The sequence below is a fragment of the Stegostoma tigrinum genome, chromosome 33 (assembly GCF_030684315.1).
Source record: "Stegostoma tigrinum isolate sSteTig4 chromosome 33, sSteTig4.hap1, whole genome shotgun sequence".
In the NCBI taxonomy this organism is placed as follows: domain Eukaryota; kingdom Metazoa; phylum Chordata; class Chondrichthyes; order Orectolobiformes; family Stegostomatidae; genus Stegostoma; species Stegostoma tigrinum.
The window spans coordinates 15,695,979-15,721,716 of NC_081386.1; the positions used below are offsets into that span (position 1 = coordinate 15,695,979).

A 25,738-nucleotide genomic window follows, 5' to 3' on the forward strand; every position below is an offset into this window, starting at 1 on the left:
TCCAGTGAATAAAGTCCCAGCCTATTCAGGTTTAAGAACAACTTTTTATCCATTGTTATCAGACTTTCAAATGGAGCTCTCGTGCATTAAAATTGATATTTCTCTGCACCTTCTCTGTGGCTCTAACACTATATCCTACGTTCTGTTCTGTCACCCTGATGTACTTGTACAAGGTGTGATTTGTCCGGATAACCCGCAAAACAACACTTTTCCTATATCTTGGTACATGACAGCAATTAATCAAAACCAAATCAAAATCGAATCAAAATCGAATCAACATTTGCTATTATTTACAGCTTCCAGAGTTACAAATGTCACAATCTTTCACAATTTGAACAGAACAAGTCTGAATTCAAGCTTATTTTACTTGTCTGGTTAGTTATTTCCTTCTCAGATCATTATCTTTGCGACACGTGTGAACGAAGGAGTTAAGCAAATGATTGACTAGCCACACTGAAGGAGATGTTAGTGCTTTCACCTGAATCTTTGGACGAGGAGCAGTTCTGGGCTGCTGACCTCAGTCAAAGTGGGAAGTTCTTCTCCCCACGCAGCAGAAAACCAACAGCAATATCTTAAGCAACTGCGAGGGGTGGCAGGTTTTCGGACAACTTTGTGTAAGGGGGTAATGGTAAAGGTGGTAAGGAACGCTGTTTTTCTACAAATATCAACAATGATCTTTTTGTTATTTGTTAAAATGCATTTATTTATTGGGTGTGGGTGTCACCGGCTGCACTAGCATTTATTTCCCATCCCTAATCGCCCAGAGCAAGAGTAAACCACATTACTGTGAGTCACAGATCAGGAAGTATGCCAGGTTTCCTTCTGTAAAGGACTTTAATGAACCATAGAGACTATCAGCAGTGGTTATGTGGTCACCTTTTGACTTGCTTTTAATTCCAGATTTCTTTTATTTATTTAAATTCAAATTTCACCACCTGCCAAGATGGGATCAGAATCCACATCAACTTTACCCTGGATTATGACTCTAGTGACATCACCACAATGCCACCTGCTATTTCACTGGGGGTCTTGTGGTTCAGAAGACAAGGTCCCTACCTCTGAGACAGAAGACCCCAGTTCAACTCAAGGATTGGTTAACCATGGAAGGAGGTTTTGTGATGGCATTCCAAAACTTCCCAAAAATTTTCCAAAGACGAGGAACAAGTGCACTGGAAAATACATGGGTTAGTGTGGGAAGTGGAACCAATCAGTTAAGAAATGTGAACACGGCAGTAAACTATAGCTGGAACTTTTCAGCTGGCGAAGTTGGATTCGAGGTTAGAAAAGGCTGTGATCACCTTGGACTGAGGAATATTAGAATTTAGAATCAGCTCTATTGTCACATGTACTCAAATGACTACAGTGAAAAGATTTAAGTCACCTTTTAAAGTGCCATCTTAGGTACTTCAGTTACAAGATTAGTTACAGTGTAATCAACACACAGCGTCATCTTAGGTACGGTGTACCGAGGTACAATCCTTAGTTACAGAAAGGAGAAATGAAGAAAAAGAAATTACTTTACAGTTGTACACAGTTTAACCATAGGTCAGAAAAAAAAGCAGCAAAGTTAAAAAGACACACATCACAGTCTCTCACCAAGGCCTCTTAGCAGCAGACCAGCACAGGGGGATTCCACATGGTCTGACTGCTGGCTGCCACCACACAGGTCTGCTGCCCCCACAAGTAGAAAAAGTACTACTTTCCTTAGCTGCTCATGAGCAATGCTGCTCTTCCCTAAAATCAACACACATGATCCTCAGAAACATTTAATGGATCAGGCAGCACCTACGAAGAGCCCAGACTCCAATTCCCTTTTCTCCACTTCTCAGTCTTTACTGAAGCTGGTCTAATGAGCTTCATCAGCTCCACAGTGTGCTTCCTTCTCTCAAGCTGAGGATTCCGATCCACAATGTCGTTGATCAGGTCCATTCCATTTCCTAACTTAGTGACATAATCTCTCACCTGTTCCCATTTCCAGCCCCAGCACAAAGTCGGAATCAAAATAATGCTCCCTCGTTCTCACATCTCTACACAGAACTCTCACTCCCACCAACCTACACATTTGGAAGATCACTCATGCCCTTCCTTTTTCTTCTAAGTCCTCAGACCACTTCCAAGTGGCTTCACATACCAAACTCAAGTTTCACTTCGAATCTGCATCTTGCCGAACGCCTACGTGGACAGTGAAAGCACAATAATTTGGTGTCCTGCTGAAAAGCAGCCAATCTTACATCAGAGCAGAAATACATTGCCTCCGTCTCAGGAATTTGCCAAGAATCGAAAATATTTGAAGTCCAGATGATCACATAAGTAGAAAAATCTACCGTCAAACATACAAAACTCCAAAGAGTATCAAAAGAAATCTGGGGAATGGAGAAGAGAACAAAGGGAGACAAAATAGAGTTGACACATAGGTTTAATCTCATTAAAGTTGCACTTAGGTTTCAAAAACCATATTCCAAGACTTCAGAGTACACACACCACTTACCCTGTGAAATAACTCCACAGGGGCAGTGACCCCTCACCAAGTGCCCAGCTTCCTCAGAGCCAGCTCTCCGGGTGAACAGAACTTCTGATACTCCTGTTTATATCTGTCAGCCAGGGCTCCCTATCGGACCAGATTAACAGCCACAATCAGGGAACTCATTTTCTATGATGTCCACGTGGCTGACCTTGTTACAATCACTACACCCTGTATCAAGCATTCATAGTTAAACTTGAGTTGCAAATGAAAAACCCACATTGAGATGCCTCCCATCCCTCTGCTGGGATCCAGGAGATTAAAGACTGGGCAGTATCCAGAAAAGTTTGGGAAAGGAGAAGGCACAACAGAAATGGTAGATGTGAAATAAGGGCAATAGGAGGGCAAGAGGAAATGCAGGGGAATAAAGGGCATTGCAAGAACAAAATATGAAAAACTCTACGAACTTTCAAAAATGTAAATGTATCAATGAGATTCAATGACTAAAATCTGTATATTCATAGATTCACAGCTTATTTTCAAAGGAATACATTATCCTTGGACACAAAAATATTCTCAAATCAGAATATTTCAACGCATCTCTCTGCTAGAATTAAAACTTACCGGGATATGTTGAAGGGGAATATCCACCAACCCCAGAAAATCATCTCTGGTCTATGGAAACAATATCAAAAGAAAAAGGGAAAAAGAAATTAGTCATCTGTTTTAAATTAGGATAACTACTGTAAACTTTCTACATGTAATTGCTTTTACAGTACGTTACAAACATTGATCCCATGAAACTCAAAAACTGTGAGCACTTTGCAATGTACTTGGGAAGTGAACTTTGAGTGTGGTAAACATTTTATGGCAAAAAGTTCTTAAAGATTCAACATTACATAATTGCATCATTACTCCATCCAAGATGCTGAACTCGTTGAGATTTATCAGAAAGTCTCTTAACACTGAAATGAAATCCTCACCTCATTCAGGAACCTGAACTTCCTGGGCAAGGCACCCCAGGATCAGGTGGAATATCAGTCTTATATCAGAGGGCATAATCTCAGAATAAGTCATTTCCCTTTTAAAGTCAGAGACAAGGTGGAATTTCTTCCCCAGAAGATAGTGAATTTGTGGAATTCCTAACCACAGAGTGCTATCGAGGCTGTGTCATTAAGTATATGAGAGGTGATGGGGGTCAGTTTAGCTCAGTTGGCTGGATGGTTGGTTTGCTAAGCAGTGTGATACCAATAATGTGCGCTCATTCCAGCACTGGCTGAGGTTACTCTGAAGGACTCCTCTTCTCGACCCCTTTTGGTTAAGAATGTAGCAAGAGGCAATTATAAAATTGACGGTGTTCATCAAGTGACAGCATTTGCTGCAAAACAAGTGGCAATCTTAAAATTAGAATCAAACTAATGCAATAGCATCACAAGACAAAAGTCACAGTGGAGATATCTTGCAAGCTTGACATTTTGAATTTGGTAATTTTAAAATCACCATAAAAGAAATTGATTATCTTTTAATGTGAATCACTGCAAGTTTAACAAAATGATCCTGCCTTTAATGCCTGGTTAATATTACAATGAAACAATAACAAACCACACTAACCTCTCTGCCTTTAGCCCACAGGATGTGTTTTTTAATGCTGCATACAGTTGACCCATTTCATTAAGTTCAATAGGAAATAAAATTGCAAAGCCTGCATACAAAACTGCCTGAATATGACCTCCAGTTGGTAGTCAGTTGCCTACATAATCAGGAAATTAATGCAAAGAACAGTCCACAACACTGAATCACCATGATGTTTCACAGTCAGAGAATTAAGTTAGTGCACAGGAGATCAGTTTATAGCAAATGTTAACAAATTATTCAGTGGAGAGAAATATTGCTTCCTGTTGTGCACAAAGAGCAAGAAATTGAGCAAAGCTGGCAAAGTGGTGAAATCATGATGCAAGTTAAACCGCTCCAATTAAGACAGATTGACTATTGTGGCAACCCACAAGATGGCACCATGTGCAGGAGGCAGTGAATTACTGGACGAGCAGAACATTGCAGTTGGCGCACAGTGACAAAAATCAAATCATTCGGCCCATTGCCACCAGATAACCATTACTGACAGGCGTGCACTTAGTTTACAAAAAAGACAAATGAAGAACAGAAACATATTTGCCTCTACGGTTATGCTTTCCTCTTGCAGGAGCAGCAGCGTCAGGAACTGAAGTGTATTCATTTGTTTTCTTATTTGCACTGGCAATGATAGCCAGAGTATCTGGAACTCTCAATTATTCCACCACAGATCACATTAAGATCCACCTGAATTGAAACAAAGGGACAAGGACTTGCTGACTTGGATAAAATATGTGCCAGCTACAAGCTGTTGTGCTCTCCTTGCCCTTGCTAGGTGCACAATAAAGCCCCGTTTCCCTGTCTTCAGTTCGAATTGTTCCTGCGTTCCTCTCAATTGCTCCAGACTCTGAACTTGCAGCTCCACACAAGCTTCATTTATTCACGTTGTCAGAATAACTTGCAATGTGTTGACATCGAGCCACTCAGGTGATGGGAATGAAAACTGTGCTCCCAGTTTCAATAGCTTAGAGATGTTTACACATTACAATGCTGAACTTAAAGCACATACGTGGATCTGGTCGCAGTAACTTTTCTCACCAACAGAGGATGCCAGTGCACTGTGTACATTAAACCACAACAGCAGCACCCATTGTCAAGAAACTGCACAAAAACAAACCTATTACTGTCGTATATCCAAATCTTGGCTAAATAACATTGTAGTATGTTATTGATCCAATTTAACAGTGCAAAAGCTTCTAGCTTGTGCAGGTGGTACTTGAGCAAAAAGGCAGAGACCCTAAATTCTGAAATGCTACGCTTTGATTTAGCCATGTTGGCCTAAAGCTTAGAAAACAGCTTTAATCCATTGTAACAACAACTTGTATTTAATGTAGCACATTGAACATAGTAAAATATCCCTAGACATTTCTACAGGAGAATTACAAAACAAACTTTGACTCTAAAGTCACATGTAGGAGTGTTGCAATTAGTGCAATGACCATACATTTGGTCAAAGAGGCAGGTTTTGCACATCTTAAAAAGGATGAAAAAAAAGTTAGAAAGAATGAGGCTATTGTTTCAATTCGGGATTCCAAAGCTCAGGGTTTGGGGCAGCTGAAAGTACAGCCACCAAGGGCAGAGTGACTAAACTCACGATACCAAAGAGGTCAGAGCTGCAGAAATACAGGGACGGGTTGTGGTTCTGGGAGAGATTACAGGAACGCAGAGGAGCAACGCCACGAAAGGAAATGAAAACAAAAGATGAGAATTTTAAAATTGAATCACAACTTAACCAGATGTAAATATAGGTCAGTAACCACAGCAGTGATGGATGAACAGGACATTGAACAAGATAAGACGCAGGGGGCAAAGTTTTGCACAAGCTCCTGTTTATGCAGCACAGATGCATCTGAACAGTCAATTCTAGAGGGGACAGAGACAGAGACGCCTACCTATTTCGTGAATGCAAGTTTGCAGAGCCAAGTGTTCACCTCCTCATTTGCTGAGTGTAAAGTGATTAGTCACTTAGTCTTTAGAGGGGGCAGTCCAGAAGTGCATGAGGGATTTCTGCTGAGGCTCCAAAGCTGCAAACTGATGGCAAACTGATGTTTTGTCCTGAACCTGTTTACTGTCTCTGTTACCCCTAGAATTGACTGTTCAAATGCAGCTAAAATGCATAAACATGAGTTTGTGCAAAACTTCCCTTTGCCTCCTGCATCTCACATTGGCAGTTCACACCCTAGCATTCAACAGATGAAGTCCATAACAAGTCGGTGATTTGCTAGGTTTTCCACTGCTTTCACCAAAGGACATCGACTGGCAGATCATGTTCAGGAAGCCTGTTCCATACCCGCACGCACCCCCCCCCACCCCACCCCCACCCTGAGATGGACTGGGGCTTGGTAAAGTAGGTGAACTGAACATCATGGAGCAATTGAGATGCATCTTGTGGGTTTCTGCCAGTCGGCAGATGTGAGAGAAAATGGCTGTTTGCAAGGGCAGGAAGCTGTGGAGAAGGTTTCGGATATGATGCGCATTTTACCATTTCATTCAGTGTCAACCAGAGAGGCGAGAGAGATGATCCATGTCAGATAGGTTCACAGTACTCTGCCGTTGAGTATGATCGGCCAAGTGCTGAGGTCCTGTGTTAAAGCAGCGTAGTTTGGTTAATGCATTATTTCTTGTTTTGCCCTTTGCTGCTTTTTGACTGGATTTCCTCCTTTTGTTAGCGCTTCAAATCTAAAATCACACCTCAGTGGTTAGATTGCCATCAAGCTTTGGTCTCTCATTATCCATGTAGATACACAACACAACTAGTTTTTGGCAATGGCATTGTGGTGACATGGAGGAGGGCTCTGGTAGCAAATGAAATGACACAGAGCAGAAGAAGGAAAATTATCTAGTTAGAAATGGGAGGTATTAGTGATGATATGGTCAGGAGGTCATCCTGTGATTACGTATGACACTGAGGTTCAGCCTCAGACATGGTCAGGAGAAGGATGAGGTCAGTGGTTTGCAATCAAAGACTGCAGCTTCTATCTTCCCAATACTTCTTTGGAGGAAATTTTTGATTATTATGTCAGGTAAACAACCTAACCATTTGGACACAGTGACGGGGTTAAGAGGAGCGATCATGAGGTTGTGTCGAGTGTCAGAGTACATATGGAAACTGAAGTTGGGTTTTTGATGATGTCCCTGTGCCTGTATGTAGATGAGAACTAGGAAGAGGTAGAGGAGGAATAGATCCTACAGGAACACCACAGATAATGGTGTGGAAGTAGGCAGGAAGTCTAATGTCAGACTACTCTGGTTATTAATGCAAAGAAAAGAATGAACTAGGACTTTCCAACTGAAAACCTACGTCTTACCCCATATTTGTACACCCCAATGTTTTTCAAAGTAAATCAACAACAGACCAGCCAATGTTGAGATATTTCAAAGTAGTAATGTGCACTCTGAATACAAAATAATACTTTTAATCTATAGGGAAATCACCTTCAACAAGCACTGGGTCATGCCATGATTTTACTACATGTAAGAAATTGTTTGTGAATGGCACACTGAGGCATTAGGCTTAAATAAAAACAAGTAGTACAGCATTCACACACAACAACTTCTTGCATGTTATTAAAATCCTGGCACTGTGCAACAAAGGTTTATGGAAGCCAAGTTTCCTAAAAATAAGCAAACAATTTGGCTTTTGTTTGCCAATTTAAACATCATACACTTAGGAGGACAATATGGACCTGTCTTGTCAGATTTCATTTGTTCCAAATTCTGTGCCGAGTTCCCACCGATATCAAGCCTGGCACAAGCCCTACGTAAACTTGCAGTGTTGAATTAACATGGCCACTATCCCGTACTTATGGCACAGTTTCAACAGAACCTCTTTGTATCCAACCATACACCTGCCAATCTCCAGAGGTGACAAATTCAGGAGAGTGAGCCGAGCCTCCAAAAAGCTGACAAAAGTCAACAAAAAAAAAACGGAAAAGCATTGAAGAAATATGAGCACCCCCATTGTTTCAAAATGACAGAAATGAGCTATCTTAATTCCAAGTAAAAATCTAAAGATCTGTGGATGCTGTAAATCAATCAGAGACAAAATTAGACATTGCTGAAAAAGTTCAGCAGGTCTGGAAGCATCTGTGGAGGGAATCAGAGTTATTGTTTTGGATCAGGTGACCCCTTCCTTAGAACTGATGGTAGCTAGGAAAAGGTCAGTTTAAATGCAGCAGCTAGGGTGAGGGGAGGGGGTAAGGAATAAACAATAGGTGGGGATAGAGCCTGAAGAGAAAGAAGAACAGTTGGACAGACAAAGGAATGGCTAGAAGGGTGTATAACTTTTAATGGGAATGGGGTGGCTAGCCATGAGTGGTGGATAACTGCAGACTGTGAGATAACAGGGCCTGGATGTGGGATTAGAGATAAGGACATGGGAGAGCTCATGCTCTAAAGTTATTGAACTCAATATTGAGTCTGGAAGGCTGCAGGATCCCCAGGTGGAAAATGAGGTGCTGTAAACGACTGGTGAGGATACAGCCCAAAAGGAGAAAACAACAGTTGGACAGACAATGGAGCGGTTAACAATCTGGGCACGTCATTTTCCACCTGGGCACTCTGAAACCTTCCAGACTCAGTATCAAGTTCAATAATGTTAGGGTCTGAACTCTCCCAATGTCGTTATCTCTAACCCCACAACCAAGCCTTGTAACCATATAGTCTGCTATTACAGACCACCTGTGGCTGGCCTGTAACAATTCTCGTTAACAGTTATTCACCCTCCTTGCCATTCATTTGTCAAACTGCTCTTCTCTCTCTTCAGGCTCTATCCCATCCAATTACTTACTCCTTATCCCCTATCTTCTGTAATAAACCAACACTTTCCTGGCTACCATCAGTTCTGAGGAAGGGCCACTCAACCCAGAACGCTAACTCTGATTCTCTCCACAGTAGCTGCCAGACCTGCTGAGCTTTTCTAGCAATTTCTATTTTTGTCTCAACCTTTATTCCACACTGGATTACATCACTGTTTAGCATTTCACGTTTCAAAATAAAAATTCAACATGTTTAAATGAGAGTACCCAAATATAGTCTTCTGTTGGTCGAATCAAAGAGGGAAATGCAACAAAGCAGCACACAAAAAGTTCAATTTTTGAAGAAATTACCGTTGTTTTCTCTCCAACATTCGGGTTCACTTAATATCTTCTAGGGAAAGAAATTTGTCATCCTTCCTGGGTCTAACCTACATGTGACTCTAGGCACACACAGCAAACTGATTGGCTTGCTCAGCCAAGTCAGACAGCAGTTGGCAGTCATTTAGTTAAACAGCAACAAAATGCTGACTGTACCAGCGATGCCCACAATTTGTGGGAGGATAAAAGAAAATTTTTGGGTCTAGGCTTGGTGGTCATTGCTCACTGAATTTCCCGTCTTCACACTGAGCTGTGAGAAAGCACTATCCACTGCATCAAAAATCACCCAAACATCACTTTGAAACATTCTGATGTCATCCAGCAATAGTGCACACTCGTTTGGGAAGGGAAGATGCAAGATGGGTTGAGGACCATGTGTCACAGGTTCTATATTTTGTTTAGAAAATAGTAAATGGCTTGCGAAACATGGCATCATTTCCAGGTTTGAAAACCAAGTTTTGGTGAAATAATCATTGCCTTCAGGTGCTGGATATGGAATGCAAAACCATACCAGTTTTCTGCTTCCATTAATGTTAAGTCAACCAGTTGACATCCCTTTTATTGTTAGGGAACAAGCTATTTTAAAGAGATCACATGATGAGTCAACAGGATTATACACTGCAGGTCCTGTTAGTTGCAGTTTGAATGGTGGACTCTAAGTTTCCATTTTAACAAGGCCACCAGGGAGCATGCTGAAAAGATCCAAACACCTTCATGTAGACAGGAGTAAATGACCTCCGGATGTACTCTGAGGGAAGTGGAGGTACATTGCTCAGAGATTTGAGCAACAGATGAGAGGTTCACATCACAGCTCAGCTTGAGGACACTGTAAAGTCTCATTTTTTTCAAAAAATTGCAAAATCAATTTGTTACCCCGAGCTTCACTTATGTGTCAGCTCCTTCAGTCACCATTTCCACACGGTTACCAAACTGTGATCAATGTGTGTGCTATGTACTTGCCAGAAGGGAACATATTCAGCCAGAACATTCAGGTTGTGGAGATTACTTTCAGCATCATGGGAGCTCTAATGCAACATTATTTTTTAAAAATCAAAATAAAATCTAAACTGATTTGCTTGACACTTTCAATCTTCCCCCTTGCGCCAAGTGGTGGCTCTACGCAGTGAAGAAGTGTCCTTTGCCTTGACTATGGATGGAATGCATTGGCCAAATGCAAACATTTTCCATTCCATGTAATTGAAGACTTTCTGCCTGCTGAATTGGCAAGGCTCACAGCCAAAAGCGAACTCCCCAGTCCCCAAGTATACACCATAAACAAGCTCCAGAAAACTGCATGTCCATTCAATAAAGGCAAAGTCAGCAATTAATTCACCTCCTAGTCTTGTCTTAAACAAGGGTGTGCTAGGGGCTAGTGGTCTCTGGATGAACCTCCAGGTACTGATTACAAAACTGCAGCCTGTTCTCTCTCCCTACAATCTTGCCTCCATGGGAAACAATGCAAGTGGTGTGGCCCATTGGACAATGTGAACAGTTAGAAACACAGATTCCAATGATAACTATATTTTACTTCCAACTGCTACATTGCATTCTTCACTGATGAAATGACAACTCTAATGGGCTGGTTTCAATAACAAAACAGTAAAGTTCCAAGTGCTCAGCTCCAAAGCAGAAATAGCTATAATACTTTGAAAACACATCCTCTTCAGTTAAATCAAGACAGCCACTTCCTGTATACAGTTTCCTCTCAGAGTAAAGAGTGTGTTGTCTTTGAGAGAGAGCTTGGCATATTCAATGTCAAGTGTTGGAAATCATGTTTTCAGAAATTTTGTTCTAGCAGAAAGTGTGTGTACAGGTCTTCTCTTTGTACTTTGTATGGTTCGATCTGCCTGTACAGCCTGCAAAACAACACTTTTCATTCGATCTATCTTGGTACACGTGACAACAATCAATCAAATCAAATCTCCATTGCCAAATAAATAGGTTTGCATCTCACAATTTCAAAGCATCCTGTGATCACTACTGAAATGAAGGAAACACAGCAACCATTTGCCCCCACAGACAGCGGTGATAATGACATAATCATCTATTTTTAATGATGTTGGTTGAAGGAGGAAACTTCCTGACCCTACCTAGGAGTACCACCACGGGATCTTCTGCATGAACCCGAGGGGATAAGTAGGTTCTTGGTTTAACATCTCGTTCGAAAAGCAGCCCTTCAGGCAGATAGCAATCCATCACTCCTGCACTAAACTGTCAGTTTTACTTTGGTGCTCAGGTCTCAAGATTTGAATCCATTAGAATAAAGTTTGTTCAATACATTAAAACGAGGAAGTAACTGAAAAATGTAACTAATTTACAAGACAATATCAATCCTGGTAGAAACAAGTACGAGCAAAAGAAAGGAGAGGTGACTAGATATCTACTGCAAACCAAATCTGTCAGACTGCATAGCACTCAAGACCTGACAGTTTTTCTTCCTAATTTTTTTCTCAGGATGTGGGAATCAAGAAAAAGATCAATATTTACATCCCAACACGATGTGCCTCAGAGGAGGTGGCAATGAGCCATTTTTCAGAACTCCTACACTCCATGTAGTATGTCAACACACAATGCTGTTGGAGAGGGAGGTCAGAGTTCAAGCTTCCAGAGTGTCACTGGATCTCCATTCATCCAGCCAAATGGAGATTTTCTATCACACAAATGACTTTTGGCAGATGGTGGTCAGCCCTCGGCGTCTCAAGATACGAATTATCCACCACAAAATTCCAATTCGCAAGAGCCTGTCGAGTACTGCTTCCATTTTTATTTTTTGATCAGAAGGGCCCAGTTACTAAAGATGGGCACATTCGTTGAGCAAGAATAAAATCATGGTCAGATGACCATAACAGATGCCAAACTATTTGCATCATAAATTTTAATCGTACAGCTTTAAGGACTTAACTTATATTTATATAGCACCTTTAACTATGGGAAACACTGCAATACACATCTCCAAGGAGTGCGATCAAAGCTTGACATGTGGCCAAATAGATATTAGGACAGGCACAGAGTTAGGTCTTTAAGTGGCAACTTAAAAAAAAAAGGAAGGAGTGGGTTGAGGAAAGAGTTATACAGCCTAAATATCCAACAAAGTGTGAATTGACACTAGCCCAGGATTTTGAACAATTCAAATTCGACATTATCCTTGGCTATGTGCCAAGGTGAAGACACATGAATGAAAAAGCCACTTGGAGGTGAAGATTTATTTCTCCCGTGGAGTTGTTGCCACAACTGAGCTCAGTGGTTCGGGCAGCATTTATTTTTATTGAGCAAGGGAGGTATTACTGGGATACGAGTTTGCCAGACCAAGTAAAAATTACATCCACCAGGACAATTTTCTAATAAGAATTTTACAATATGATTCACGTAAAAACATTGTAATCTAATAATTCAAAAGAAACAAAAAAGAATGAGCTGGTTAGGTGTCACTTGACTAAAAGTGTTCTCGTTACCTTTGACTGCAAATTCCCAGCGAACAAATGATTAGATTAGATTCCTAAAGTGTGGAAACAGGCCCTTCGGCCCAACAAGCCCACACCGCCTCTTGAAGCATCCCACCCAGTCCCATCCCCCTATAACCCACACACCCCTGAACACTACGGGCAATTTAGCATGGTCAATCCACCTAGCCTGCACATCTTTGGACTGTGGGAGGAAACCGGAGCACCCGGGAGGAAACCCACACAGACACAGGCAAACTCCACACAGACAGTCGCTCAAGGTGGGAATCGAACCCGGGTCCTTGGCGCTGTGAGGCTGCAGTGCTAACCACTGAGCCACCGTGGCTTGTCCAACTAATTTCTTTCCTAAAGTCAAACTGCAGAACAGAGAGGTCCTGGGGAACTCCTTATTCCAGTGTTGCATCAAGCAACCCAAAGCACATTCAGCCAACCTCCCCTCTACTGCACACTGACATACTGATGCTTGAAATCTGAAACAAAAACAGAAATTGCTGGAAAACCTCAACAAGTCTGGCACATCTGTGGAGAGAAAGCAAAGTTAACGTTTTGAGTCCAGTGATCCTTCTTCAGAACCTTCTGTTTTCTCTTACAAATGCTGCCAGACCTGATGAGCTTCTCCAGCAATTTCTGATTTTGTTTGACTTTGATATATAAATTGCACAAACCAAAAGAGTAAACATTCTATTTTTGCAAAGTTTGTTGACATCAAAAGGCTGCAAACTATTTACAGGTACTATATAAACTAGATACTTGCTATGGTTCTCCTCAGGTCTCACTTTGTGCCAACCATTCACAGAATTCTAGAGAAATATTAACCCTTTCAGAGAATCCCAAGCTCAATTTGTGAAACTCAATGCTAACTACTCAAAAGGAGGAGAATCTATTCATTTAAAAAAAACTATTTGGTAGCATAGCATATCTACAACAAAATGAATATGCTAGTAAAATATAGAAATATTCTGTCAAGAACAACTTATTGTCAGTTTGAACATTTGTGCCCTACAGGGGCATTGGTAGAAAACAAGAAACTACCCAAATCCAGATATTTTGAGTCTTTTTCCAGATCCCAGACCACCAGCCATCTGAGATCAGCTAAGAGCCAGAGACTTCTACATTTGCGCAGTTCGTCACGAGACCAGTGTTAAATTTACTATCTTAAGTCCTTGTGGAAACTTGGAGAAAGACTGTTTTGTTCACAACTGTAACAAATTATAAGGATATATTGCCTGTGTCGCCTTTCCATCATTGCATTATTAGTTTGATTTTCAAAACATGCATTAGGTGGACTGTGAACCAGTGCCAGTTTTAACACCATTACCCAATTTGTCTCAAATAAAAATCTATTTAAACACTAAGCCTCCTTATAGCTCACATAGGCTGCACTCAGGTTTATGAGGGTTTTATGAAAAGAACCTTCATACTGTAAGGCGTTTAAAAAAAAAACTTGCAATTACTGCAATCAGTCATATTCCCAGAAACATGCACAAGCAATGATCCAGCTCAAGTTGCACACTGGTATTTCTATCATGGCAGCAGCACAATATTATTGAACATGAACTAGCCAGCAATCTGTTCCAACACTCTGAAAAATTCAGCATTTAATCAATTTAACAGGCCTCCAATCCACAAAACGTTGCACGGTATTTTATCATTTGAAATAAGAATTTTTGCACTCCAACACTAAGATTTGAATTTGTTTGGTGGAATGGGGAAGGAGTTTGGGAGTGGGGAGAAGGTGAAGGGAAGAGGAGGTTTAAAAACAAAAAAGAAATTGGAAAGCCAGATCGGGTGCAGGGAACAAGAAGCAGAAATAAAACCTTACAAACGCAAATATTAAAGCTTCAAAACAACTGGCTTTACTTTTCTACGAGTTTTCAAATTATTATTGCTCTGAAACTAAAACCTGGGTCGTTTAGAAGTCTGACTTAACAAAGGCTTTCAGAGAAATCAGAGTTTGGAAATTATCTGTATTTTCACTGAATTTTCTCCCATTTTTCTTTCCATCACCATATTTCCACCTCCAGCCAGGAGCGTGTGCAGTTGCAAGCAGCCATCTGCATTACTATAATTAGCAAGCTGGAGATAACAGGCAACATCAGCATTCCTTCATCCCCTCGTCAAAATCAGCAAACACTACATACGGGAAGATATATTGTTGACAGGTTTGGGGAACAGGCATCTCTGGAACTCAAGTCTGCAACCTTGGTCTATCGAGTTCGCACTAGTGATTAAAATACCAGACGATATGGTTGCTTTCAATGTTAATGTTCATCAAGCAAGCTGCTGATAGAAAACACCATTCTAAAAAATATTGATACCCCTTTTCTATTGGCATTGTTCAAATTTTGTCTATGCATTTATTACCTTCTGTTTGGATCTCATATTCTAGCAAAATGTCAGCACACATTCATAGACATACTGTCAAGTTAGAAAGTCCAAGAGTCAATTGCTAATAGTACGTTATGTAGAATCAAAGACAGAATCTGTCATTGCTAATCTAGAACCAATGTAGGCATTTAGAAATCAAGATGGTCAAGTATATTTTATTTATTGAGTTCATTGATACGGCTAGTAAGCAGTAGTATCCCTTGTTTTTGAAAGTCATTATGCATAACACTAATACCACACACCCCTGGTCACTTAGACCAAACATTTGCCAACACTTGCCAACAAAGACAAACTGCTGGAAAAACAATTCAGCAGGTCTGGCAACATCTGTGGAGAGAAAGCAAAACTAGTTCTGAAGGGTTATCACTGGATTCAAAATATTAACTCTGCTTTCTCTCTACAGATAATGCCAGACTTGCTGAGTTTCTCCAGAAATTTCTATTTTTGTTTCAGACTTCCAGCACCCGGAATTCATTGTTTTATTTTTGTGCCTAGAGCCAGCTTTCAAACATTCAGAAAACACAGTGATCATTGTATTTCTAAAACTGTATTGCAGAAGCCTCAGTGAAAGTGCATTTGCAGAAGTAAGTATCATTTTAAGGCAAAGCAGATTGATTATATTACTGTACACATGGAGCATTTCATTCTGGGACAGAACTGGCTCTACACAGCAATGTGTTCTTACATTTGTAAAGGCTCAACAAGCTTTGACAAATCATTTTATCTACTTGGATAAATCACTTGGATCCATAAAGTTTGAATCTGCAATCATATTAAATTTCAAAGTCACCACTTAAAAAGAATCCTGGCAAAATAGAGAACAAACTTTCTTCTGTTCAGTGCAACAACGGTCTACATTATGGTTTAAGCATCCATTTGCAGAAGTGACACGAGTGGACTTGACAGAGGAGTTCACTCATTTGCTTCTTGGCTCATCACCATCTTATGAGAAAAGGCATTTTCTCAAAATGTCAAAAATTGCCTTGGGTTATGGCTGAAGTTGATAGTGTAGTTGAAGCAGTCCAGTAAAACAATAAAATCTACAACAGCCTTCCCATCACAGGATGCTTGTTCCATGTTAGATGCTTTAGTTTGCAGCAATAGTACATTCTGAAAACTAAAATTAGCTGGGAATCTCAAGGTAGTCGCTCAAGGTAGCTATTAAGGACAAGAGAATGCACATTCAAGATTTACTGCAGTGGTACCAGACACAACAGGTAATATACATACCAGGAAAAATTGAACGAGCTGTCACAACACAGGGTGACACAGGAGCTCAGTGGCTAGCACTGCAGCCTCACAGCACGAGAGGCCTAGGTTCAATTCCAGCCTTGGGTGTCTGTCTGGGTGGAGCTTGTACATTCTCCCTGCACTTGCACGAGTTTCCCCTGGTTTCCTCCCACAGTCTAAAGATACACAGGGTTAAGTGGATTGACCACGCTAAATTGCCCTGTAGTGTGCAGGCTAGATGGATTAACCATGGGAAATGTGGGTCTGGGCCTCGGTGGGAAGCTCTTCAGAGGGTTGCTGCAGACTTGATGGGCCAAATAGCCTCTTGCAGCACTATAGGGATTCCATGATTCTACGCCAAATCTTCACTGCCTAAAAGACAAACAGAGGAGTAGCTTGATAGAGATCTCTAACATTATGAGGGTGCTGATACCATTGATGAGAAATGTTTCTATTTGCTGGCAAGACAATGTTAGGGGCCACAAATAAGATATTTATTAATAAATCAGAGAGAAAAATCTTTACTCAGATACCACTTTGAATGTAGAACTGGTTATAGAGGAATCGTTGTGATGAATTATGCTGAGACATTATTAGGAAGGTAGCTAAACCGTATTTAACCCGATTGTGGCAATCAGCACCTCTTACTATTTGCCATTTTTGCCAGTATTTTTGAGGTAGATTGCTGCCACTAATCTGCCTTCATCTGTACTTTGTCTAGTGTCTGTCAAAAAAAATCGGTGTCACGGGATCAATTATGTACAGTAACTGAAGTGCTGTTTTAAATTAACAAGATGGTTTATTACATGACAGTAATAAGACAACTACATGAACTAGAACTTTGAGAAGCTATACAGAATAGATCTGCTATATATGAAAAATAGTGTATAACTCTCTGCCTCCAGTCACCGACATCAACAGAACAGAAGTGTTTTCAAGAGTCACATTAGACTCAAAACGTTAGCTCTGTTCCTCTCGCCACAGATTCTGCCAGTCCTGAGTTTCTCCAGCACTTTCTGTTTTTATTATTTGTGAACATTAACTTTTTCAGAACTATTACCTTATACACACAGGAAACAGAAGAAAGAAATATATGTTGGTGTGTTAGATTAAAAGTGGGGGTGGGGAAGGAGGGAGGATGCAATGGTACATAAACAATGGTGTGGACTTTTTGGGTTGAATGGGTATTTTATTTGTTTGCAATTGGATGCAGCAGAATGGAAACTATTGTTGCCGAACAATGTGGTGCTCAACCCCAGGTCTCGAAAACAAGTGTATTAGACAAGTGCAACACACAAGTCCTTGAAGTGAAAGAAAATGCAAAAATTGTGAATTTTGTCGCCACTCCTGGTTACGTGGACCCTGGTGCTATTTAATTATTCAAGCTTTCTTGGTTGAAGCTGTGCTAGAAATATACTGAAGCAGTTTAAACAAGCTCCAGCCCCAGCTCTTCCCACAATTAAAACCATTATTTCATAACAGAACTAAATAGGTTGATTTTAAAAGTTCCAGAACTCCTCTATGAGCTCATATGAAACAGTGGTATTATCCATACCTCTGAGCTAGGAGGCCTGGGTTTCAAGTCCCAACAGCTCTAGAGATATGTTATAACATATCTGAACAGGTTGATTAAAAATATCTAAGAAGAATGCAGTCCCTAAAAATGACTAACCTGTGAAAGGGCATCTACTGCCCTTCCCCCCCATCTCATTACATCAACACCAAAACATTGCATACAGCTACCGCATTTACAAAGCAGTAAATATCAAAACTCAGTTGCAATATTGACAAGTTAAATTAGCCAAAAGATCTCTGCCTGCTTAAAACAGTTTGCTCATCCTTGCCCACAAATGTACTTCGCTTGGATATCTTGGAGGTCTTAACAGTTGGAGATTTTTAACTGGTCTAATGATAAGATATAGTTATACATTTAATCTATATATCGCCTTTCCGTTTCAAATAATTTGGAGGAACTCTGCTTGGTGTACTGTTTCCTGAAAGTGCTCCAGTCATTTAGATTTACAAACTGGATGCAGCAGACTGTAGGTAAAATTTCTTGGCTGTTATTTCAGTTTATCAGCTTTTATTCTTCATTTTCATGTAGTGGGTATATGGAAATATGTAAAACTGCATGGGGCAGTTTTGGGTAATAAAACACAGTGTCTCTTTGTTTAGAGAGTTTATTATTCCATTGAACTGTCTGTTTAATTCATGATCAGGTGCTTTATTTTCTATATAAGATCTTGTCACAACTGTAGGAAAGGGATAACTTTATATTCTAAAACTCTTCAATTGTCTAATCTTTACTGCTTCATGAAGAAGGATGTTGTGTTTTTACAGTGCGTTTCACAACCTAAGGACATACCAAAATGTGGAGATGTCGACGTTGGACTGAAGTTGACAAGGTCAGAAGTCACATGACACCACGTTATAGTCCAACAGGTTTACGTGAGAACACAAGCTTTCGGAGCATTGTTCCTTTGTCAGGCAAAATGAAGAAGGAGCAGCGCTCCGAAAGCTTGTGATTTCAAATAAACTTGTTGGACTGTAACACGTCCTGTGACTTCTGACCTTATTCCAAATTGCTTTAGAGCCTGAATTAAATATTCAGGAATGTAGTGAACATAAAGAATCCTACATCGTGACAACAGTGATGACAGTCACTTCAAGCCGATCAAAGAATTGTCCTTTTAAAAAAAGTGATGAGCATACCTTACAAAGCCCCTTTACGGTCTGCTGCGTTGACATTTGTAATCTACTCACAGCTTTGTCAAGATCAGTGTTTTATTTCTGGACTTGTTTTGCCCTAAAGCCTGTAAAGTCTTTCATCTGGTTGATGGCAATCAAGTTTGTACTTAAAACACTGGAAATAATTACATTGCATTTCTACTCTCACTATTTATTCGTGTAACTATTTTCAAAAAAGCTATTGTTTCTTTTTATGACAAAGGACGGCATTTGTTTCTGTTTTACATACAATACTTATAGTCAATAATGGAACTTTAGATGTGAAATAAAAACCAAACTATAGTGAAAGTTCTCTTTTAACGAGAGCAGCCCCTTATTCTGCAGGCCAGATTGAAGCCAGAGTGCTGTACTCCGTGTACTTGTTTTCAAATGGCTGAGGCTGCCTGGAATGCCTTAAGCGTCTCCAATTTGGCTGGATGCCTTCACACTACAGACAACCCTTCCTGAATACTGGGAAGCACACACCACAACTATAAAACGCTGCAACCCATGGATTTCACAGACGCCGTTTGCTAAAGTAAACTCAAAATGAAGGGGCATGGCAACTTTACTATGTGAAGTGCACAATGGTTTTACACATAGAGCTTGTATAACGAAGGTGGGATTGTAATCAAATCCTCTGATCTTGGCAGTATGCAATGCAAATTGTAATTTGAGTATGGCTCACTTTCAGTTTTAGTGCAAAGTAGCTGTGAAAGGAGGAGGCAATGCTCATCCATAATTGTCGTATGTGCCAACAGGCAGCATTTCAGAGCCTTGGTCAGCACCTGCTGACACAAGTTACTGCAGACAGGGCACCTCTTCCCCTACTTCAGTTCCTCTCTGTCTGGTGGCTAATGTATCGTTTTTGCCTGTCAGTGCCATGTCCAACACTAATGGACTTCTAGTATGAGATGGACTCTTTTAACCCTGACTTATTTATTTCACCCTCTCTCAGACAGCTACTTAGATCTAAATAGTGTGTGCAAGGCAGGGAAGTGTCCTAAGGCACTTAGCAGTTTCTCAAATCCTGTCAGCAAATAAATGCAGCTCCAAATAACCTAAGCTCATTGCACAAACTGCTTCCTGAAACCATGCATTCCAAAAAGTGCTTTTAATTTAATTGTGTTTGGTCTTGGGAACTTTAAAAGGAAAATCTAAAAGCAACTGCCAATTGAAACACTGATGTATATTCTTGGATTAATGGAATATGATTTTGAGAGAAAGAATTTTGGAGATTTTAGTCACTCTTTACTGTCCAGAATTACAACTTCATGAGAATAATAAAGCACACAAAAGAAATGCCTTGCAAGCCACCTTCTAGCAAACAAACTATTTCCCTGAACAATATCAAAATATTATCAAGAATTCTATACAGTAGGAAATACGTGCTGCAGCTGTAGCAAAACTAGATTCAAGTTGGCTCCAGTAATTGATCATAAAATAGGTGACCTCAGCAGATGTAAAATAGGGAAAGACAGCGGCAAATAAATTGAGATTACAAGGTGCAGAGCTGGATGAACACAGCAGGCCAAATAGCTTCAGAGGAATAGGAAAGCTGACACTTCAGGCCTAGACCCTTCTTCAGAAAAGAGCAGTGTTACTGGAAGCAGACAAATTCTACACTTCTCAACACCATCTTTTCAGAAGGGTCTAGGCGTGAAATGTCATCTTTCCTGCTCGGCCTGCTATGTTCATCCAGCTCTACGCCTCGTTATGTCAGATTCTCCAGCATCTGCAGTCTCTACTATCTCTGAAACAAATAAATTATTTACCTTCTCAATGGAATCTATTCTTTTAATGTGGAACCTGGCAATTAAAACTGTTGCTGCTATGTCATTTAAGAAATCTATGAGCATGTTACCATTTCAACTTGCAAGAGGGGCTAAGATTGTTTAAATGTGCTGCATCACTCCATGGTTCTTTGAGAGTCACACAGAATTACCCCGGCGTGCCATCACTGGACTCATTCCGAGAGAGCTGATGCAGACAATCATTGTCCATGCTTTTAAAGAGGTGAGTACTGTGGACTCAATGAATAACTCACTGATAGCTGGGAGAAGATGTTGTTGAGAGTAATAGAATCTGTCTGCTTCCACTAACACTGCTCTTTTTAATAGTGAAAACTTCCCACTTTACCCAGAGAAATGTTTAGCCTCTGTGTTTATCAATGGTGGCTGGCTCACCAATCTTATTACTGTTGTGATCGGAAGCCACAAGGTTTTTCCAACAATAACAGCCAAGTAAGAGAGACCTGGTGAAAGCGCAAGAGACTTAGCACGATGCAAACACAGGGAAAGTAATATTACTGTCAGTTTATATCAAATATAGCATTTACACTCGAGTCAGGTTGTGAGTTCGAACCCACATACATACCTTGAGTGTATAATCTTGGCGAAAAAACGCTTGGAGTGCTGCTCTGTCATAAGTGTCTTTATTTTAATTAGCACAGAGGCTCCTATCTACCTATTCATGCGGACATATCCTTAAATCATTTGAATATTAGGGAATTTGCTGCCCAATTGTCTCTCAATAAGCAACATCCACCAAACTATTGATCTGTCTCTGCTTTGTGTTTTTCAGAAAACTTGCTTTGCAAAAAGAATAGCTGCTACATAACGGTTTGCTGGCAATACCACTGGTATTTCAAAGTAATTAATTAACTGAAGTAATTTGGACCATGAAGGTTATAAATGGTTTTCCATATACACACATTTGTATACTTTTTATACAAACACCAGCTTTTCAGTTTGAGTGAAATTAGAAATTAAAAAAGACTACAGATTTTTGGTTCAAAACAATATTGATTCAAAACATTTAGAATACAAATTCCTTACCTAACTTGAATTTAACTTGTCAGGGGTCCAACTATTACATCCACATGTACCAAAAAAGGTGTACTTTTCTCTATTTTACTGGATAGTTAATGGAAATTATCATTTTTACTTCCTTTATGAGAGCCTTAAAAGGTTGTGGATTCAAATGAATCTAAATGACCAGTGTACCATTAAGTGAATTTTTTTCTGGGGTGGGGAGAAGGGGGCTGTCATCTTGATGTTCAACTAAAGCCCATTTAACAGCTCAGATTGCCTTGTAAGATCCCACTGCACTACCAGATGATGATGTGAGTTTTCCCAAGTCTTCTGGGCAAATTAATTTCACTCAAACAACGCAGAAACCAAATATTCAGTTACTCCTCTCATTCATGCTCGAGAAACTTTGCAGAATATTTGCCCACATTACAACAATTCCTTTTCAAAAGCAGGTCAATGGCTCTAATGTCCTTTTGGGAGTCCTGAGAAACTGGAAATACTTAATAGATGAGATTTTTAGAAATCCGAGTGTCAATTCTAACCAACACTGTAAAAATCATCCTTCTATGATCAGAGAACCTATCTTTTAACTCAAGTTACACTTTGGAGTACTTTACAAACAAAACATTTTTATCATTTACTTTCATTTTTTAAAAAAAACTATGCATGACTGAAAGGCAACAATTATATCTTACTAACAACTTTTGTTTTCTGTCTAAACTATGGACATATAGTCCCATTCAATATGTGTGCAAGGAGAACATGAGCCAGCAGATTACTGAAATGTAGGAAAATTTTTAAAAGATCTGCAAAGATACCTTATTATGTTAGTCAATCAGTAACAGTATCAAGCAAGGCTGCTAACTATTTTCTCTCTCCTGTAAATCTTCATCACATGCATCTACACCCAGTTTTGAGTCATTATAATTTGTTATCAATGTTACAGAAAGTGGACATCTCGTGGTGTAGTGGGTAGAGTCCCGGTCTCTAAGCCAGAAGCTTTGGGTCACACTCCAGCTCTTGGTGGTCACGGAAGGTGAGTATGTATTCTGGCCAAACAGGTTGATCATAAACCTAAAATGCTTTCAATACTCTAAAGGCAGGCAACTTGAGGAGCTTCCCCTGGTCAAACATGTTTGACATGGCATATCATCCCTCACGATACAATCTCAGATGATAGGCTAATGGCCTGCTTCAGGAAAATCCAGCAACGGAAATGGACAGAAGCATAATTTGTCACATGTAAACAGGGTGGTTAAGGCAGCATTTGACACACTTGTCTTCATGGCTCAGACCTTAGATATAGGAGTCGGGATGTCACGCTGAGATTTTACAGGACATTGGCGAAACCTCCTCTGGAATACTGTATTTGGTTCTGGTCACACTTTCTTTTAAAGGATATTATTAAACTGGAGATGGTTCAGAAAAGATTTACCAGGATGTTGCTGGGAACAGTGGGTTTAGATATAAAAACAGACTGGAAAGACTGGGACTTTTTTTTCCAATGGAGTGTAGGAGGTTGAGGGATGACCTTATGAAGGTTTATAAAATCATGAGGGGCATAGATAAGGTGAATGACAAGAGTCTTTTCCATAGGGGTGGGAAGTTCAAGACTAGGGGGCATATATTTAAAGGTGAGAAGCGAAAGATTTAGAAAAGATATATGAGGGGCAACTTTTTTTTTAAACACAGTGATTCGTGTGTGGAATGAACTGCCAGAGGAAGCGGTGTATGCAGGTACAATTATAACATTAACAAGACATTGGATACATTCATGAATAGGAAAGATTTGGAGGTTTATGGGCCAAGTAGTGACAGGTAGGACTAATTTATTTTGGCAATAGGGTCAGCATGTACTGACTGGACCGAAGGGTCTCTTCCCATGCAGTACGGCTCAATATGGCATTAGATGTGGTAACAGAAAAGAAGATTACAGAAAGTGCAGTGCATTCAACAATGTAAAAGTGCCACTGCAGGCAGTCACGTCTTATAAATGATTGATGACCTTACTAAGAAATGCAGTGAACTCTCTCGTGGGATGGATGACTCCTTATCCTTAGCAATGTGCCAAGTGAACATTTAGACCCCCTTTGAGTCAGTGAACTACTGTATGAAAACTCAGTTGGCTGGATAACTGCATCACAAACCAGACTAATCCCAACTGTGTGGGTTCAATCCCTGTCCAGCTGAGGTCACTGTGAAGGACCCTTTTTCTCACCCTTACTCCTTGCCTGAGACAGAGTGGCTTGTAGGTTAAGCCACCAGCAGTTGCCACTCTCTAATGTGGGAGCAGCCGTATGGTCCTTTGGGACTATGGAGGCTTCACCTGTACCACACGGACTGTGTTGATTCAAGGTCATGGTTCATCGTAACCTTCCCAAACAAATTAGAGGTGGGCAACAAAAGCTCACATTGCTAGAAATATTCATATCCCACAGTTTCTGGATTAACGTGCTGCACCACACAGTGAGATAAATGGAATTATGCGAAGGCAGTGGTGATCCCAGAAATACATGGGATAGGGACTGAACTGCTTGGGTCTCTTTTCTCTCGGAAAAGGACGGAGATGGGTGACCGTGACCTAATACAGCTCTTTAAAATGAAAGAATTGATCAAAGTGAGGATCCAAAGGCAAATGTTTCCTTTCATGCAAAAGAGCTAAACCAGAAATCATAAATATTAGATTGCTGTCAAGAAATCCAATAGGAAGTTAAGGAGGAACTTTGTTACTCAAAAGAGTGGGGAGAGTGTGGAACTCACTGCCATGAGAAATGGTTAAAGTGAGTCACACAAATGCTTTGAGCAGGAAACTGGACAAGCTTTTCAAGGAGTGGGAAGGACAGGGTTAGGGTGATAGATTTAGATGTGGAAATTGGAGGACTGGAGTATAAATACTGGCACGAATGGCATGTTTCTGGGCTGAATATATTACATAATCAGATCATCACTCAGTTATTTTCCCCTTCCGCTGGAAGTCTCTAAATGTGACATTCTGGCAACTAATGACTTTTGTCTATGGTATAATTTTAGTGACTGGTCCTTGAACAGTTCCAAGTACCGTATGTTGTAGATGTTTGTTGGTGACATGCTGGTTCAGTGGTTTGCACTGCTGCCTGCCCGTCAGCACCAGGGACCTGGGTTCTATTCCACTCTCAGGCAACTGTCTGTGTGGAGTTTGCACATTCTCCCGGTATCTGCATGGGGTTTTCTCCGGGTTCTCTGGTTTCTTCCGGCAATCTAGGTAGATTAGCCATGGGGGATAATCGGGTAAGGGGGTGGGTCTGTGTGGGATGCTTTTCAGAGGTTTGGTGTGGACTCAAGGAGCCAAATGACCTGCTCCCACCCCGTAGGGATTCTATCAATCGTTCTGTTCTATAATAGTTGATCTCAAGATGATAAATTGAAGTGCCACTCTTCTAGTGAAGCAGGACAAAATGGGAGGGTATTCAACCAAATATAATGCCCTTTTTCAAGGCACATTGCTTTTATTTTTATTGGATGTTATCAGAAACTAAATTGAGGCACGGCAACATAACCATAAGGAGGGAAGGGGTCTAATTAGACAGGCAACCCCATTATAAAAAAGGTTATACTGGAATTTGCAAATGAAAAGTTGATGAAAAGGTGACAAAAACAAGTTCTGGCCTTTTAGATAAGATGATTTACTATGTACTTTAGACCTTCCATTGGTGAACGTATTGGACAGATGTCAATGTGTACCGCAGATGTGTCTTTCACTGATCAGTGGAAGATGCTAATTGGTGAATGACATGAACAGGGGAGGTGATGGTGTAGTGGTAGATGTCACTGGATTAGGAATGCAAAATGCAGTCTAATACTTTGAGGACATTAGTTTGAATCACACCATTGCCGACAGTGAAATTTGAATTCAAT

The 25,738-nt window shown here is 40.4% G+C and overlaps 1 protein-coding gene across 6 annotated transcripts in view; it reads right to left on the reverse strand.

The window, feature by feature from the left end:
- Positions 1-25,738, reverse strand: part of LOC125467204 (E3 ubiquitin-protein ligase NEDD4-like) — a 144,486-nt gene that overhangs the window by 43,612 nt on the left and 75,136 nt on the right. For 5 of the 6 annotated variants that reach the window (XM_048562722.2, XM_048562721.2, XM_048562719.2 and 2 more), the window contains one exon: positions 3,086-3,136. In XM_048562722.2, the coding sequence (XP_048418679.1) occupies positions 3,086-3,136 (51 nt within the window). Of the gene's footprint in view, positions 1-1,381; positions 1,405-3,085; positions 3,137-25,738 lie in introns of those variants that run through there. The other variant, XM_048562724.2, reaches the window with a different exon arrangement.